Source organism: Sciurus carolinensis, chromosome 8, assembly GCF_902686445.1.
Source record: "Sciurus carolinensis chromosome 8, mSciCar1.2, whole genome shotgun sequence".
In the NCBI taxonomy this organism is placed as follows: Eukaryota; Metazoa; Chordata; class Mammalia; order Rodentia; family Sciuridae; genus Sciurus; species Sciurus carolinensis.
This window is the reverse complement of record NC_062220.1, coordinates 65,130,723-65,148,778: the sequence shown is the minus strand read 5'-3', so window position 1 is coordinate 65,148,778 and position 18,056 is coordinate 65,130,723. Positions and strand designations below refer to the sequence as shown.

Below are 18,056 nucleotides of genomic sequence, written 5' to 3'. Positions count from 1 at the left end.
GAGGCCAGCTCTTCTCTAGCAGCTAAGAGCATCACCGCCATGATGCTCAGCCTCCACTGGTGCAGTAAATGAGATTCTCAAATCTCCTACTACCCCTGGTGTGGATATATTACTATTCTGCCATCACACTACTCTGCAGTAGGAACCTATTTCAGGAGATTTTTAAAAAACTATTTTGGGATACTTCATGATTAAAAAGAGTAAAGTTGATCTATAATTTTTACTAACCACTATTGTAAAGAATACTAATATTACCAATGATAATAAATAATACAGTATATTTTATTCTACTGCCCCAGGGTAAAATGTTGTTTTCTTATTCCCATTTGTAAAAGATCAATTTTTTTTCCTGTTCTTCTCTTGTCTTACCTAAATTTGGTGTTAAATTTCTTCAATGTACCCACTTTGCCTCTGTGAATGTCAGTCCAGCAGTAAGACCTTTTAACAGAACCCTAGAAAACTAGAACCATGGCTTATGGATGATGATATGTAAAAATGCAAAAGTTATGCTCTCTACTTCTGTATAAAATAATACATTGGTATCTTGTTTTTGTAGGCAATATTTTATAACTACCTTTCTCAAAACCCAGTACCGCTTCCAATAACTATGCCAGGTATACATATGTTATTTGCATTTTTTTGAAAATGCATTGAATGCCAATAAATTTTATTTGATTTAGCACATTTTGAGCTAAAAACATACCAGAAAAGTTTGCATGGATACATACTTGCAAATGCCTATATAGTGCTGATGTAGGCAAATCGGTACTAGACGGAGCTTTTTTGATTAGACTTTTAATGAGAAAAGGAGTTTTAATAAGAACAGGTTAGTGGGTAAATGATTTGGAAAAAATCTCCATTATGGAAATGTGTGCTACATTTTAAAAATTTTCTATAAAGATGATGAAAGAATGGTAATGCTTAAAGAAGTTTCCAGTGACAGCTTGTCAGCACACACCTAGTTAGAGTTTTTTTTTGGTGGAGACTTGGTCTCATCTTCCCATTCATAGGCATACTACCCCTACCCATTCATGGATAGACTGCTGCAACAAAGTCCTTGTTCTTTCCCTTGGGCCCAGGTCCCCTTTAGAACCTGATTATTCTCTGACCTTTAGGCACTTTTAATGGTGGTTAGAGAATTCAATATGGACTATAGAAAGTAATCTTGCCCCTATACTTCAGAATAAGAAAGGGAACTAGGTTTACCCAAAACTATTTTATCTATACCCTGGCACAAAATGCTGCATATATGTTGATGACTTTTGAATTCTATATTTGATCCCTTATCCTTTCTTTCATCCAAATTGCAACTGAACCTGTATTGTACCTTAATGCCCCAAAGGTATCATGCACTGGTATGATAATCCAAATCATTCCTAAGCCATTCCTATGAGTTTCAGCCTTAGATTTCAAAACTAGCCATTTATTTATTCATACTTTATTAATTATATACTATGTGATGTACATATATATTTTAGTTGTAGTTTTTAGTTTGACTAAAGGGAAAATTATCTCTGAACTCTCTTTTCCTCCCTTCCATTTAGTAGGTCAACAATTCTAGTCTCTTTTTCCTCCTGAATGGAAATGTCTTTTGAACATGTTCCCTTGTTCCCATCTCCACCAACATTTACTTAAGTCCATAGCTTTATTATCTCTTAGACTACTGAACCAGCTTCCTATCTGTTTTTTCTTTGTAGTTCATCTACCTTATAGGTATCAGAATAAACCTTAAAAAATAAATTTGGTCTTATTTTTTCTGCTTACACTTAATGAGTTTCATTATCTGAAGAACCAGGTCTGCATTCTAAAACCCTTCTTGTAAGACCCATCTCAATCTAGCCCAATTTCTGTTGCTTCCTTTGTGTACCCTATATACAATTTATAATTAGCTGTTTCCTCTCTGCAAGCACACTGGTTTTTTATTGTTGTTGTTTTTTATTCTTACATGTACAAAACTCCTACAATTTTTGAGCTTTTTCACTTCATGGTTCACCCCCCAAATACTATTTCACAATGAACCCACATTTTGCTTCCCTATTAATTCATTCTCTTCTCTACAATCAGATAATTCTGTTTCCTCTTATTACTAGCATTAAAAGTGTGTCATCATTCTATTGTATGTTTCCTTCTATCCTGAGTTCTTTGAGGGCATAGAGGTGGTCTTTTCGGTTTTGTATCTTGTGCACAGTACTATGAACATAAGATTCACTCATTGGATGAATGACTTCCTATTCTGCTAATATGCACTTCAGGTCTTCATGGCTACTAAAGATTTGTGACATTTATGTGCTTAAAGGTTTCAGAGATTAATGATACTATCTTTAGTTCCTTTATGTGTGAAAATGCTTTTTGTTTATCTGAGCATATTTGAAGACTTAACAACCTACCTTTCTCTTTTGTTGGGAGCAGGGAGTAAAAATTCATCATGATGATTATAAGTTGAATTGCCTTAACAATATTTGTCCATCTCTTCTATATGCTGTGCTCACCTCCTTTACTTTGTGTGTATAAAAATGTCAGTTGAACTCTTGGTATATGCCATGAACCGTCACATCAGTTGATATCAGATCAAATGTATTGCTAGTTGGATGATATGGAATCCATATATTGACATTTCATATATTAAGTTCATTTATTTAAATAATTTATTTTAGATTATAAAACTCCTCCAGGATAAGCAAAATAGGATAGTTCATAAATCAGTTGACATATGTACCAACCTATAAAAATAATGAGCATGTTAAAAATTAATTACAGTTGTAAATTGATTTCCTTTTGTTGGCAGAAAGAACAGTTTATTAGCCCAGGAACAGGTTCACACTGTTTTTACATCAAGCATTTCCAGCTGAAGCTTGTTAGTGACTGCCTCTCAGATTAAGGGGAAAAAAAAAAAAAAATCCTCACTGTGGTACATGAACTCCTATTGTTAAGACATAAATAATCATCTCATCCCCTACATGGATGAGAACAAAGAACATAATAATACACAGAGCAAAGATTAACTAAGCAAATATTGCACAACCCCATTTAAGATGTAAATCTAAAAATATTGTGTATATAAGACAATTTTCATTTTTTATTTTTCATTGTGACTATCTTGGTCATAATAGGAGCTAGACAAAAGCTAAAGAATATACTTTTCTTTTGGATCAAATTATTAAAGTAAGGTAGACTATTTCATAAACTGTTAGAATGATGCTAATATATGAAAGCTAGGAAAATACATCTTCTGAATAACAAGATGCTTCAGATTTGTAGGGGTTTTGTTTGTTTATTCTTAAACCAAGAACTGAAACAACCAATTTTTTTTTATTTTGAGGAAAAACATCAGTGGAAACATGTAACTAAAAATCTAGAGGTAAAGATCATTGACTTTTAGTAGTTTTGTTTTGTTTTTTAGGCAAAACCCATAAACTTTAGCTTTGTTTTTTCTCTCCTTCTCTGGACTCTTAAGTCCTGACTTTGAAAAAGAAAATCTACTCCCTAGGCTACTTTTCAGTTCATTAAAATTTCATTCATTTAACTTTGAGCTTAACAAAATAGACAAGAAAAGCAGCTGTGGAAAGCAGTATATCTCCCCTAAAATTAGAACATTATTTGCAAAAGAATATGTCTTCATAGGTTATGGAAACTCAGAAAGGGAATAATAATTTCCCTACAAATTTTAACTTTACTTTTAAAAATTTTTTTAATTTACTTAAATTGACTTTTTAAGAAATTGTTTTAAAAAGATTTTAATGTTTATCCTAACTTTTAGTACATTCAGCTGATATATATATATATATTATATGATTGATAATCATGAAATTTTTTTGCAAATGATCTCTAATCCACAGATGCATAAGAAACTTAACTTCGGGATACCATTTTCATTGTTGCCTAATAATTTCAGATTTTTAAAATCATGTCCCCCCCTCTTAAATTATTTACATTTAAAAAATTAAACCTTAAAAACAATATTTATTTCTAATATAATATATAGTCTGATTTATGGTAAGTTTACATGTCATTAGGTTAAATAAATTCTACATTAATATTGTATCCCACACATCTAAGAATTGTGCTCACAGGATTATTGATTGTTACTGCTCAAAGCTATTCTGTATTCCTGGGACAGGACATTTGCCTGTATTTGTTGACATACTTCTTTGTCTTTATTGCTGGTTTCATTTAAGAATTTTTCTCTATCAGCAGCGCCAGCTTTCCTGGGTTTCTAAACTCAAGTGCTCTCTTTAAGTGTAGAATACTGACAGAGTTGCATTTTACTCATTTTTCCTTCTTCCATGAAAATTCCCTTATTGTATCCCAACAAAGTTCTTTCTTACCTGTGTTCTTCATGTTTGAAGTAGTATAAAGAATGCAGGTTTCGAATTCAGGTAGTATTCAATTCTACTACTCTTCTTATCGCTATTAGTTCAGTGACCTTGAGAAATTTACTAACCTTTCTGAGGTTGTTTCCTCATCTGGAAAAAAAAAAAGAAAAAGGTTTATTTATAGTAGCTAATTATGGGGGATTGTGAGGACTGAAGAAATTAAAAGTGCCTAGCACAATGCCTGTTGTAGAACCTAGACAAAATAAATGAATTCCAGTCTTTACACCACTAATTTCCCGTATTTGCTAATATTATTAATTAGTTCTTGTAGCTCTGTTCTCCCCACCCCTCTAAGTTTGTCCTCTGCTAGATCCTGAGAGGAGTGAATACCAATTTACATGTGTGATTCTCCAGAATTTTGAGAGACAGTAGAAGAAAAATAAAAGCACACAGAGGTCTTTTTTTCATGTTGTTTTTTTTGTTTTGTTTTTTTGCCAAACCATTTTCTAATGTTCATCAACACCCAAAATAAGGCATTGTTTTTTTGGCTGACCATTTTTAGTACTGTTAAATGTTTGTAAGTACTTAAATTTAAAAGTAGTTGTTTTAAATTTAAAATGTTTTGTAGTAAACCTCTAGCATGTCATATGTGTTGTATTCTTTGTTTTTGAGACTTTCACATTAAATAATTGTGGAACATATAGTATGTTTGGGGTGCCTAACTAGGAACTCATAATTCCAGTCACCCTTTTATGATGTGTTTTCTCATCTGTTAAATTGAGGCATTGATTTCCAAGGTTTCCTGTCCTGATGGGATAGCTTAGAGTTTTACTTTGCAATTATTTTTACATTGGAAAATTTTGCTTTTTAAGTAAATTTAAAATGGTTTTTATAGCCCCCCAAATAAACAAAAATAGAATTGTCATTATGTTAAAAAATAGAAATAAAATAATTTAGGAAAACAGAACACTCAGGGTGGAATTTTGATACAATTAACAGTTTTACTATTATCCTCCTATACTATAGAAGAAATAGTAAGTTTTATTAGCCCCAGGTTTGTGGCAACTCTGTGAGAACCTTTATGTGCACACAGCATGAATCATTGGCTAAGAATCTTCCTGGAGACTGAACTACAAGTCATAACTAATTATATACCTGTAAGTAGGGGAAAATCTAAAATCTATAAACATTTTAAAATCTATTGCAGTGGCATATCAATATTGAAAAATTAATTTTCTCTGATTTTCCCATTTAAGGTCACGTTTTATCAAGTGTTTTTTTAAAAATATCCTTGTAGGGGCTGGGATTGTGGCTCAGTGATAGAGCACTTAGCACATGTGAGGCACTGGGTTCAATCCTCAGCACCACATAAAAAAATAAATAAAGGTATTATATCCATCTATGACTAAGAATATGTTTTAGAAACCTTGTAAATATGTTCAAAAATATTTTTATAAATAAATTTTGGTAGCTACCTAGATACTTAAACATTTTGAAATAACTCCAGATCTCCTATGTATTTTGAGTACTTTATCATTTTAATTTTTTAATTATATCTTTTTTTTTTTAGTTCATTATAGATTCATCTACAGTTTTAAAAAAATAATATGGGCTCTTTGTTCCTGTGTACCCTTTGCTAGTTTCCTCCAATTTTACCAAACTGTAGTAAAATATCACAACCAGGAGATTGATATTAATGCAATCTCTTGATCCTATTCAAATTTTCTCACTCTACATGTATTCATTTTTGTCATCTTGATTTGGTTTTATGATTTTCCTTTTTTGGAGGAGTGGGTGTTGGGTATTGAACGCAGAGTCCTTCACTTTCTAAGCATATCCTCTACCATTGAGCAGCGCTCTTAGCCCTTTCATGTTTCCATTTTTATGTATGTCTGTGTCTTGGGTATATGAAATTTTATCTTGTGTGTGGGTTTGCAAATCCACCACCACAATCGAGGTACAGGCCAGTCCCATCATCTCAAGGATCCCTCCTATTGACCATAGATAATCATACATCCTTCTCTCCGTCCCTTTTCCTTTTTATAGAGGCTTCATATATGTATTTTTCCAAAAGTGTCCATTTAGTATGAGATTCAAAATGTTGATCCTGTAAGGTAATCTTTGTACATTATTTATTCTAATTTTACTCTATAAATATTTTAATAAACTAGAAAAGTACTTTTAAATTGTTGGTGTATTTTCACATTGCTTTATATAATAGATGTTCTTCTCTCAGCTAGGTATTTGTATGTTGAGTTTTTGAGTAATTTTTATATGATAATGTTGAGGAATGAAAAACCCCTGAAATTAGGTGTTTTTTTTTTTTATGTGAAAACTTGAATTCTAATTTAATTATTTTTTTTGGTTTAGATTTTAGTATATTAGGTTTTCCTAAATCCCTTCTCTTCCCAAAATTGAGTAATCATCTTAATATTTTGGAGGTACTTTTGACTGCTATGTCTTGAAGTGATACTATATCCTTTGCACACTTTATATGATCAATTTATACATGAAATCCTGGTAGAATGAAAGTGGCTTCAAGGGACTGTTGGTTCTAACATTTTGCTTTTGAACATTATTATAACTAATGTGGTAAAAGTCATAAAACTGAGGTATCTGAAATATTTCTGAAATTCAAATTTGAGTGGATTAAAAACAGATTTTGTGTTATTTCTATGAAACTGGTAGAAGAGTAATTTTATTACAGTTTAAAGAATGTAATTAAATATGTAAGAATATTTGAATCACAGCAAAGTAGAAGTTATAAGAAATGTAAGGAAATGCCAGTGGCAGAGTTAAAGGTAATTGATGTTTTTTTCTATATTAAAAGAAAAAGTACTAAGGAGAAGTGCCTTTAAGAATAAAGGGAGTTTAGTGATGATTTTCAAATGACTATTACTAACCTATTATAGCAAATGAATCCTTACAGGAAAAATAGAAAGGATTGAAGTTAACGTAGTTTGCCATAAAGATCCCATGTTAACTCTTTTCTATCTTCCCATTCATTAAAATTTCAGACCTGTTCTCATCATGGATTTCTACCTGTTTCTAATCTGGGAAGGATATAGCTTGTCTTATCTTGGCTTATAGCACTATTTACCCTCCCCTGAGGACCCTTTTATTCTTGGCTGCCCATGCTGTTATGTCTCATACCTTTGTAGTAAAGATCTCAAGGACCTGAATATTTTCATTATTAAGTCAACCTTTCTTTAAATTTTTTTTAAAAGTCTCTTTCGTCTGATATTAGTATACCTTCACTGTTTTTCTTTTTAATTAGTATGACGATCCCCCATTATCAGCAGGGGATTGATTTCAGGAGCCCTGTGGATACCAAAATCCTTGGTTGCTCAAATTTCTCTATATAAAATGGTACAGTATTTGCATATAACCTATACATATCCTTCTGGATACTTTGAATCATTGCTAGATTACTTACAATACCTAATACAATGTAAATTCTATATAGATAATTGTTATACTATATTATTACAGAATGACAAGAAAAAAAATGCCTGTCACATTCCATACAGATGTTAAACCCCTCCACCCTCACCCCAAACATTTTAGGCTTTTCAGGCAAGAGGCAGAATGGAGGATATTATGTACATATATGTATGAGAGAAAACTTGTCACATCCCACATCATTTGCCCAGATGAGTCATCCCAGATGGTAGGCATGTTTTGTGCTCAGTCGCCATCAGTTGGTAACATTCTCTCCAAACAGGGGGCAGACACCTGGTGAGCAGAAGAGGCTGACAGGGTAGCCACTGTGGTCACTTTCACTCTCTGTCACAGTGATACCCACGTCCCTGTACAGCCTTTTCCCCAACTGCCTCCACAAATTTCAAAGGATAACTAGTATTCACACTGCATTCTGCAAATACCCCACCCCCTGCCAAAAAAAAAAACTAGAAAAACTCCTTAAGTTAGAAATTAAGAAAGATTTCTCAAATAGTTTGAGAACTAAGAAGAAAATCAAAATGGAAATTGGAATTTAGATGGAGTGTATATCAATTTCCAGAGTACTAGAGTAAAAACAATGGAATGAGAATATATAATTCAGTACAATAAAAGCCAACCAAGGAATGAAAAGAACACATAGTAAAGAGAAACGTTGACATAATGATAGAAATAAAATTTTAGAAAATCATTATGCCTAATAAAATCAAATGCAGTATATGACTTAACTGAAAGGTCCGACTGAAACACCCTGCATGCTGTTTGCATGCAAATTATCCAAAGTTAAGAAAATGGGATGGGGATGAGGTCAGTAGTAGAACACTTGTCTACCATGTACAAGTATCTGGGTTCAAGCCCCTGAACCTCAATAAATAAACTGTTAAGAAAACATAAAACTCAAAAGTAAAATCACAAGCAGTAACATAGAAAACAGGAATAGCATGTAAAAGAATGCTGATATAGCTGTATCAGTATGAGGAAGTTTACACTGCAAGGCAAACCCATTACTAAAGAAGAAAAGGATCATATAGTGAAAGAGTTTCACTGTTCTACAAGTATAATAATTGAAAATCTTTATGCTCTTGATAACATAGTTTCAAAAAAACAAAGCAAAACTAACAGAACTACAAGAAAAGAGACTCCTCCCCCTTATCATAGTGGGAGAATTTTAATATCTCAGTTTTGATGGATCAAGTAGGTTTTTTTTTTAAATCGTGTATGTAAGATTTGAACAACATAAATAACAAGCTTGATCTAATAGACACATAGAACAGAGCACCCCATAGTGGTAAAAGATACACTTTTTTCAACACCTAAAGCACTTATAAAAAATGTTTCAAGGTATAACCTGATTGGTGATATTGAATTAGAAATTAAAATCAACATTTTGATTGCAGAGCTCCACATTTTGATGTATTAGTATGGACCATTTTTCTAATTAAAATATTGCTGTACATTTGTTGACTCTAGTATTTTCTTTATAAAGTACTGATATCTACCATCTGTTTGCCCTTTAATTTGTTAATAAATAATGACAGCTGACCAAACACTAAATGACAGTTTTCCTTTAAAATCATAATGGGAGATGTAGTGGAATTCATTAAAGTGTAGGGTGAGCATGGGTTCTAGGTTTGAATTTTTTCTGAAGTACCCACTAGTTCTAGGATCAGAGAAAGTTATATAACATCTCCATAGCTCATCTATAAAATGAGTATATAATATCCCCTCAATAGGTTCATGAAGACTTAATGAGATTATGTATCTATAGAACTTAAAATCAAGCAAAGCACTACTGTTGTTATTGTTTGTATTATTCATAGAACATTTACTTATCTGCAAAGCATTAATACACAAATTAGGGCTAGAGTGTAGCTCAGTGGTAGAGTGTTTGCTTATCATGTAAGAAGCCCTGGGTTCATTCCTCAGTACTGCAAGGAAAAAAATTAGTCACAAATTGAGCACTTTAACTCCTATGACATATGATTAGTTATTTCAACTTTGAACTCTTATCTCTTGCCAGTCATGATGGTGCATACCTGTAACCCCAGCTTCTTTGGAGAGGCAAGAGAATTGCAATTCAAGGCCAATCTGGGCAACTTAGCCAGATAGCATCTCAAAATATTAAAAGGATTGGGGATACATACAGCTCAGTGGTAAAGCATCCCTAGGTTTGGTCCCCAGTACCTAAATAAGTAAATAAATAAAACTCTTATCTTTTATATTGTCCTAGAGAGTTACAAGTTATCGACTCTCCAGATTTTTTCTTGTCATTGCTGATTCTTTTTCCTGCTGGCCTAGAAAAGACAAAGATAAGATTGGGCTATTCAGAGTTTCAACTCTTGGACTAACTTGCTTTCTTAGATTTCAGAGCATTTTATGAATGTGAAGTTATTTCATACTTTGGTTTTGACCTATCAAAATACACTTTTGCTTTTGCCATTATTAATCATTCTAGTGTTTCCCTGACTCCCAAATCCATATTTTGTTTGATTACCAAGTTAGTATAGATTTGATATTCTGAGATATTTAGATAGGAACTCCATAAAAGGCTTATGTAGAGAAGGAATGTGACTTATTTGTAACTTTTAAAGATTTAACAATTGTGCATCTTAGTCGTTAATGAAACAAAACTGTGTTTAATGGAATTCTTAAGGGGTAACTTAGTTTGTATCAGAGGTTAAATTATGACTCCTTTTTTTTTTTTTTTTAACAACTCTTATTTTAACACTGGGACTTTAAACATGTACAAGTTTGTGCATATAAATTTCAGAGTAGTCATATTCTTTTCAGATACTTTTGTGGGTTTAGTTACATGTCTTTATCAAAGGTATTATAAAATGTTTCAGAAAAGGACATGATGTAATCTCATTAAAGCATTTTCTTATAAAAAGTTATCTTGTTTTTAGATTACCTCTCTAGTGACCCTTCAGCTGTTAACCCTGGTTGGCCACGATGATCAACTTGAAGGACCAAAATACAAATGCACAGTTTCACTAGACTTCATCAGAGCTGTTGCAAGGTAAGACTAAAATAATCATTAATGTAAAATATCCTGAATTATATTAAATATAAAAGTTAATGTTCTTCCTAATATAATGTCATTAGTCATTTAAACAAGAAAAGATCATTTAAGTTCCAAGAATGAACAAGCTCCACTGTAGAATGATAACTCTCATTAAACTTACCAATGACATAAATATAGAAGCAGTAGCTAATGTATTAGATGGCAAATATTAAGATTCTGAAAGACCTCAGCCCAGAATAATAGTCATAACAAGGTGAGATTTAATGGATTGTTGACTACAAAAAAAAACTCAGATGTACAGAAACAAGATGGGAGAAACCTAACTTAAGTCCTAAATATTTTATTTGACCACATAGCATTTAAAATCCTGACTTAGATATCACTAATAGCAATATGGTATGTTATTCAAAGGATATAATTCTGTGTTGCCACAGGCACATCAAATCTTGAGTGTTGAGCTGCCTTTAGAGTTTTAAGAGGAGCATTGACAAATGGGTACATGTTGAAGGGACATGAAGAAGAGAGTGGTAAAATGAGGAACTGTTTCACCTCTCTGATGGAAGCCTTAGGAAGAACATATTAACTGTCTCAAGTGTTTCCAAGGCTGTCATGTGTTAAATGGGTGATCTGAGTAATTCTAGAGCATTAGAAGTTTAGGGAGGAAAAGTAACTTTGTGAAAATGAGAGCTGTCTAAAAATGTAAAAAGTTTCCTAACAAAGAGGTACATACTCACTGTATGGAAAATGTTCAGGCCATTTATGTAAATGTGATTTCATTTCTTGGTCACCACTGGACAATGATCTGTCAGGACTGTAGTAGAAGAAGTAATGTATATGTAGACTTGGAGGTTGAACATGACAGTCAATAAAACAGTGTTCTCAACCTCTTTGAATAGATAGCTGGATTCCCTTTTAGTGTCACTTTAAAATTAATCACCAAAGTATTCACATGTATTCAGAATTCAAAATATGTAGGCAAGAGACATTATTTGTTAAGCCTAAAAACAGTGCTTGACCTGGGTCTGGATTCATGGAGTTCTTCCAGTGAATTTTACAACTTACTGTGGCTCTGAAATCCACAGGTTGACATCCTCTTCCCTGATGTCCCTTCTGAATTAAAAATTCTGTGATACTGCCAGAACAGGTTGTATACCAATAATCCCAGCTACTTGAGAGGCTGAGGCAGGATTGCAAGTTCAAGGTCACCTTAGTCAACTCATGGCTGCTTTTTATTTTCCCAAACACAAATCCTTCGAGCTTAGAGATCATTTTGGTGACAATCTTCCTTCTTGTTGCCACTTCCAGAATGTTACTGCCTTCAACTTCTTTAAGACTTGCAGTCTGTTTCCATTTCATTATCTGTTTCCATTTCATTATTTTGATTATCTTCTACCAACCTCCAGCCTTTTCAGCTTATGTATTAAAGAATAAAGCATGTGGTTCACAGACTTCTTTACTTCTACAAGATTTTTGACTCTTCAAATCAGAAATCCTAATGTCTATATTTGCTCTGTTCAGCCTTCACTGTTTAATGGGAAAAAAAATTGAAACCTTTAGTTGAGAGTCCATCTACTACCAAGTGATGATGCCCACTTCCCACTTCTTTTTCCTTTTTCCTATCTTAATATGAATTCTTCCACCTGTGCTCAAAATTCCATACACCCCATTTCTCTTGAACATATGTTCATCTCAGGCTGTTTGTACTTTCAGTAGTACCTAACACTGTTGACCACTCTTTTTCTTAAAACTCTCTTCTCTTAGATCCCCTGATTCCACAATATTGTGGTTTTCCTGTTCATTCTTTGACTGTTTTTCCTAAGGTTCATTTATTTGCCATTTTATCCTCTCCACCTGACCTTCAAATAGAGCTCTGTTCCTTGAGGCTTGAGCCTGGGCTCTTTTCTCATACAATACTTTTTTCCTAGGCAATTTTAGCTACACCCATGACTTCAACCATCTATATATTAATAACTCCCCTATTGTTAAAGGCTAGACCTCTTTTATAAAATATTTTACCTTTATTGAACATGTCCCAGCTCTATCAATACATTTCCAAAAAAGGTACTTAGAAATTCTAACCTGTGCTTCCAATACCAATAAAAAAGGAAAGATCTTTCACTATCCTCCAGTGCTTCCTCAATCTGTGATTAGCACTGTAGTCCACTGTTGTGCAGGCCTGACACTTGGGAATTATCTTGACATTTCCCCCTCCTATGCTTCCAGGATCAATCATTAGTCCTGTTGCATCTATCCAGGCCTCCCACATGTTGCACATTCATTCACTTTTTATCATTTGTACTTTACCACTCTAGACCAAGCCATCATCATCTGTTCTCTAGTAGCTTCCTAATTGATCTTTTGTCTACTTTCATCTTTTTATAACTTACTGTCAACACTATAACCAGAATGAACTTACAAAAATATGTCACTTTCCTGCTTAAAAGTTTTCTGTAGTTTCCCATAGATTTAAAGATTCCCAGAATCTTTAAAATAGCCAATAAGATGCAAAAGCTGTGGCCCTTGTGTCTGCCATATCTGACACATGCTTTCTCCTCTTGGAGAAATTTAATTTAACCACTTTGCCTTTTTCAGTTTTTCATATTCACCAGTTTGCTTCCCATCTTTGCATATGCACATTTTCCAGCTTCTCTCCTTCATCTAGCTAATTGCTACATGACTTTTAGATTTCAGTTTAAATGTGTTTCTTAAAGAAAACTTCTGAAACATATGACCATTCCCCTTCTGGCCCAGACACACACAATTAGGAAGGTCCCATTTTGTTTTAATTAAATAATTGAATAACTAGAATTCATCTTTCTTTCTGTAAAATAAGTCCATGAAACTCAGAGCACAGACTGTATTTGTGTCTCTCACTGCCTTATTTTTTTTTCTCTCTCTCACTGCCTTATGCTCAAACCTAATTTAAAGCATTGTGATGCTTTAAATGTATGTGCTAAATAAAAAAAATATTGCATGTTTTCCTGTACTTACCTTCAGATGAAAGGAAATCATATGGGCCTGTTTTAGGGGGCAGCAGGAAGAGAACTAACAAAACAGTCTAATTCCAAATTGAGGTTTTATGGAGAATCAAGGGTAGGTATCAAAGAAGAGGTAGTTAGGCCTACTTCCAGACATGTGTGGCAGAAAACAAATTATTAGATCACAAGATATAACCTAAATGTCTAAAATAAGGGAATCAGTCAGTAATCCCTTACATAGCTTTATGGAAAAAAACACTATATAGTTGTTGAAAATTCTACTTTTGAAGGATTAAAAAAAAAAGGAAAGTATTCATAATATGAGCTTGAGTAGATAATACAGTTATATATAAAGTTGTATATACAAGAAAACTAGGAAAACATATGGGAAGAGAATAATAAAAGTCAGTTGCTGCCAAGATAGAATGATAAAGCAATCATTTGTAATTTTAGCAGGAATACTTTTAGTGGTATGATAGGATAGAAGTCAGATTATAGTACATTTAAGTAGCATTTATCAGAAAGTAAATGCAGCTACTACATATAATGCTTTTCAATCCTTAATTCATTTAACTTTTATAAACACAACACTGCCCATTATAAACACAACACTGTGCTAGACTTTGGGAAGATACATCAACAAGTATAGCTATATACTATCCTCATGAGCCTATATTCTAGGACTTTATTTTTTTTAAAGATTTGAGCATATTTAAAAGTTGTTAGGGAAAACCATAGAGGCAGAGATTTAATGATACAAAGTAGGAAGAGATTAACTTAAAGCACAATGTCTTTGAAATGTTATCTAAGTATGGGATTTGGAACATGAGTTGAAAGAGTCCAGGATGACACAGGGGAATCCTCTTGTGTTTATAACAAGAGAAAAAGGTAGGTGTGAATGGAGCTGAGTTTGAAGGTTTGGTAGCAAAAAGTTGTGGTTCTGTTCTGATGGCTTCTATTTTCTCTGTGACGGTAGAGGCAAAAGTATGACTAAAGGCAGAACTAGTAGCGGTTTGAGAGAAATATGTAATGTTTGAAATAGCTACCATGGGAAATGAAAGAAAATGCTGACAAGGAAAGCAGCTTGCTGAGAGGGTTGAAGTTCTTGACCTTGAATTTACAGTGGCACCAATCTGTGAGACTTGTGATCTTTTCCAACAGCATTCCATATGCTAGATACTAGGACAGCAAAGAATTATAATTGAAATCACATAGTATTGGGGTTTTGCCAGGTGAGTTCAGTGGATGCTAGCAAGTGAGCACTTGAAGTGATGAAGCATGGAGTCTAAGCTAGGCAGGAAGGAAGTAAATCAGTCAGGGGCTGATAGTTCAATGTCTGGCACATAAATATTTAGTATTTGTAGGTCAGGAAAAGTGAAAAGGTTTGTGAACTGATTGTCCCAAGATGTTACAGAGAGCTTAAATGGAACAAAATTGGGGTTGGAGGTGGAATGTCCGAATTTATGTTTTTAGAGAAGGAACATTTCTGACTATAATCATGTGAGTAAAAAGTCATTGGAGATGAGAAAGCAAATGTGCAATAAAGTTGCTAAGCTGCTATAGGTCTTAGGGTGGATAGAAAACTGAACTGAATGCTGAATTGTTCAGTGACTAAGAGATGATGGCAAGGTGGGTAGTAGATAGTGAATGGTATGGTCTGGATCTGAGAAGAGCAGAGGTTTTTGCACAAGGATACCATTCCCACCTGACAGAACTGTCTGGGTTACAATAGAAAATTAAACCTTCATTTGAAAGTTCTTCAAGGAGAGCAAAGTTTCATTTAAACCCAGAAAGGGGGAAATAATTCATTGAAGATGACATGGACAACTTTGTTGACCAATGAACTATGGGAAAGTTTGAACACAGCAACAGTAGAAATCTGGTTCTAGAGAGGGAACACAGTGTAGAGATAGAATAGGGGAGAAGACAGATGACAAATGACTGAAAAGTTATTAAATATTATCCTTGGAATGATCTCATGGTGGATGGAAGTTATAAGTTTACAGTTGTTTTTTTTCTCTATAGTCAATAGGAAGACACTGCAAGATAACTTAAAGTTGCAATTTAAAATAGTAGAATTGGAAGTCATCAGAAGAAATAAATTTTTAAAAAGGATCTAAACTCAATTGCCCATAAAAGTAAAAGGAAATAAAATAGTGTCCCTATGAAGAAAAAAAAAATTTCAATGCAGAGTAAAAGAATTGACCAAATGAAATGAAAGGATACAGACAAAATTAAATTCTTAAATTTGTTATATAGTTAACTTATTACTCTAAATTCTGATCTAAGAATTACTCCTCAGAAAATTGCTGCTAACATTATTTGTGTTTATCCTGTTTCTTTCCAACTTATATTAAATAACACTTGATTTGTGTTCCATGGGAGACAGAATTTCCTGTACTATGTAGTTATCCAAAATCTTCAAATAGTATTTATGTGAATCTAATACACGTCTCAAGGCATGAAAAGTCAGAGAAAGTAAATGCAAATGTATGCACTTTTCTTATAAGTGCAAACTTTTTAAAAAGTTGATTAGCACAAAGTTACCTTTGTAATGTCTGGCAATTTTTGATGCTGTCCTTGTGTTTTTCCCATCAGATTCTGGCTTGTTTTAGAAGAATATATGTGGGTATCAATTGGCAAGTCACCTATTTATATTGAGGGCAACGGGAATGATGAAGAGAGTTATTGTAAAGGAATGATCTTACATATTCACTTCCTGATTCATTTAGTTTTTAAGTCTAAAAGTTTTACTGTTTGATTTGATTTAGTTGAAGACTTCACAGTAACAAAGTAAAGAAATGGAATATAGTAAAGTTTTTATAAAAGAACACATTTAAGTTGCTTAGGATTTTAAATTAGTTCTTTCATTCTATTAAAGAAAAGTATTGCACAAACTATGCTATAGTAAATACAAATAGATTACTGAAAAAATAAAAGAATCCTACCACAAATGAATTGGAGTATTTTCATTTGTTTATATCTTCTCCTCATACTGGTTCATTGGACAAATGTTTCTGTATAGCTATCACAACATAGTTGCAATTCTCTGTTCTCCTTTTCATCTTAATATTGTATGCATGGCCTCATATTGATTATTTTGTATAGCTATGCAATATTCTATTGAATTAATGGAGGAGTTCCTTTAGTATTGGAATTTAAGTAGTTTCATCTTAGTTTTTTCTAAACTTTTTGTTTTCACCCAAGTTAAAAAAAAAAAAATCACCAATAAAACAAACATTAAGTTCATTTTACTTTTTTACTTTGTCACTTTAGGTTTGTAACCATCATACCTCAAGTAATTAATGACAGATGTGCTTTCAGAGATGTACAAATTCCACTTCCCTTTTTTGTCAATAATTAAAAGTAACCTACTGTATTTGTTTCCTTTCTGGATTCTCTTAAAAAGGATCTTTTCAACCGGTCTCATTATTTCTAAAAATTATTTTTATCAGTACCTTATTGCCTGTAAATTTGGGAATTTAAGAGTTGAATGAAAGAAAAATACACAGAAATATAGTAGCATTATCATTTAATAACCATACCTTTTCTGTCTTTCTGCATGAGATAAAGTTTTTTTTTTTTTTAATTTAACTATTTTAGTTGTATTATCACTACAATCCTGATAGCAGGATTGTTTTGGCAGCATTTTTATGCCATTTGGAAAGGTTTAGTATTCTTCAGAGAGGTACTGTTATACTGAAACAATTAAGGTAATTTTCAGTACAATATTAGGTACACAGCAGCCCTAGAATCTCTTTTGAGCTATTTTTAAATGTATTTTTATAAGCAGTATCTGTAGTTCCCTGTCCAGTTTTTTTTAAAAATATTTGATATGTCAGTCATTTGCTTAGAAACTTTTTTAGAAAGTGTATTACAAAATGATAGGCAAAAACATTAATTGGTGATGGTCTAATAAATAAGAGCATGCAATTAGTGAATCTTTAAAAGGCTGTTCTCACATGGATGATTATTTTTGCAGAATTGAATATTTAAGGCTTTAATTTTATACTTATTGCTAGATCATTATATCTAATTATTTTGACCATTTATTCAAATAATAAACCTCCAGTCTGAATATTTATAGTGAAAAATGAGTTTGAAGAAAGGAAAATAATTATATGTCTCTGTCTGCTATTTTATTCTGCCTGCCATCAGAGTATAAAAATATACATCCACATCGTCTGTTGAATCGTATTCTTGGATCATACAGATTTAGTTACAATACGCTTACAGGTCAGCCACTGCTAAAAGACTGAAAAGAATGAATACTACAAATGA

The 18,056-nt window shown here is 32.8% G+C and overlaps 1 protein-coding gene across 1 annotated transcript in view; it reads left to right on the top strand.

Annotated features, from left to right (window-relative positions):
• The window catches only part of Orc5 (origin recognition complex subunit 5), a 72,078-nt gene that overhangs the window by 52,803 nt on the left and 1,219 nt on the right, over positions 1–18,056 (top strand). Inside the window, exon 13 of the mRNA XM_047561967.1 lies at positions 10,679–10,791. Within this exon, the coding sequence (XP_047417923.1) occupies positions 10,679–10,791 (113 nt within the window). The remainder of the gene's footprint in view (positions 1–10,678; positions 10,792–18,056) is intronic.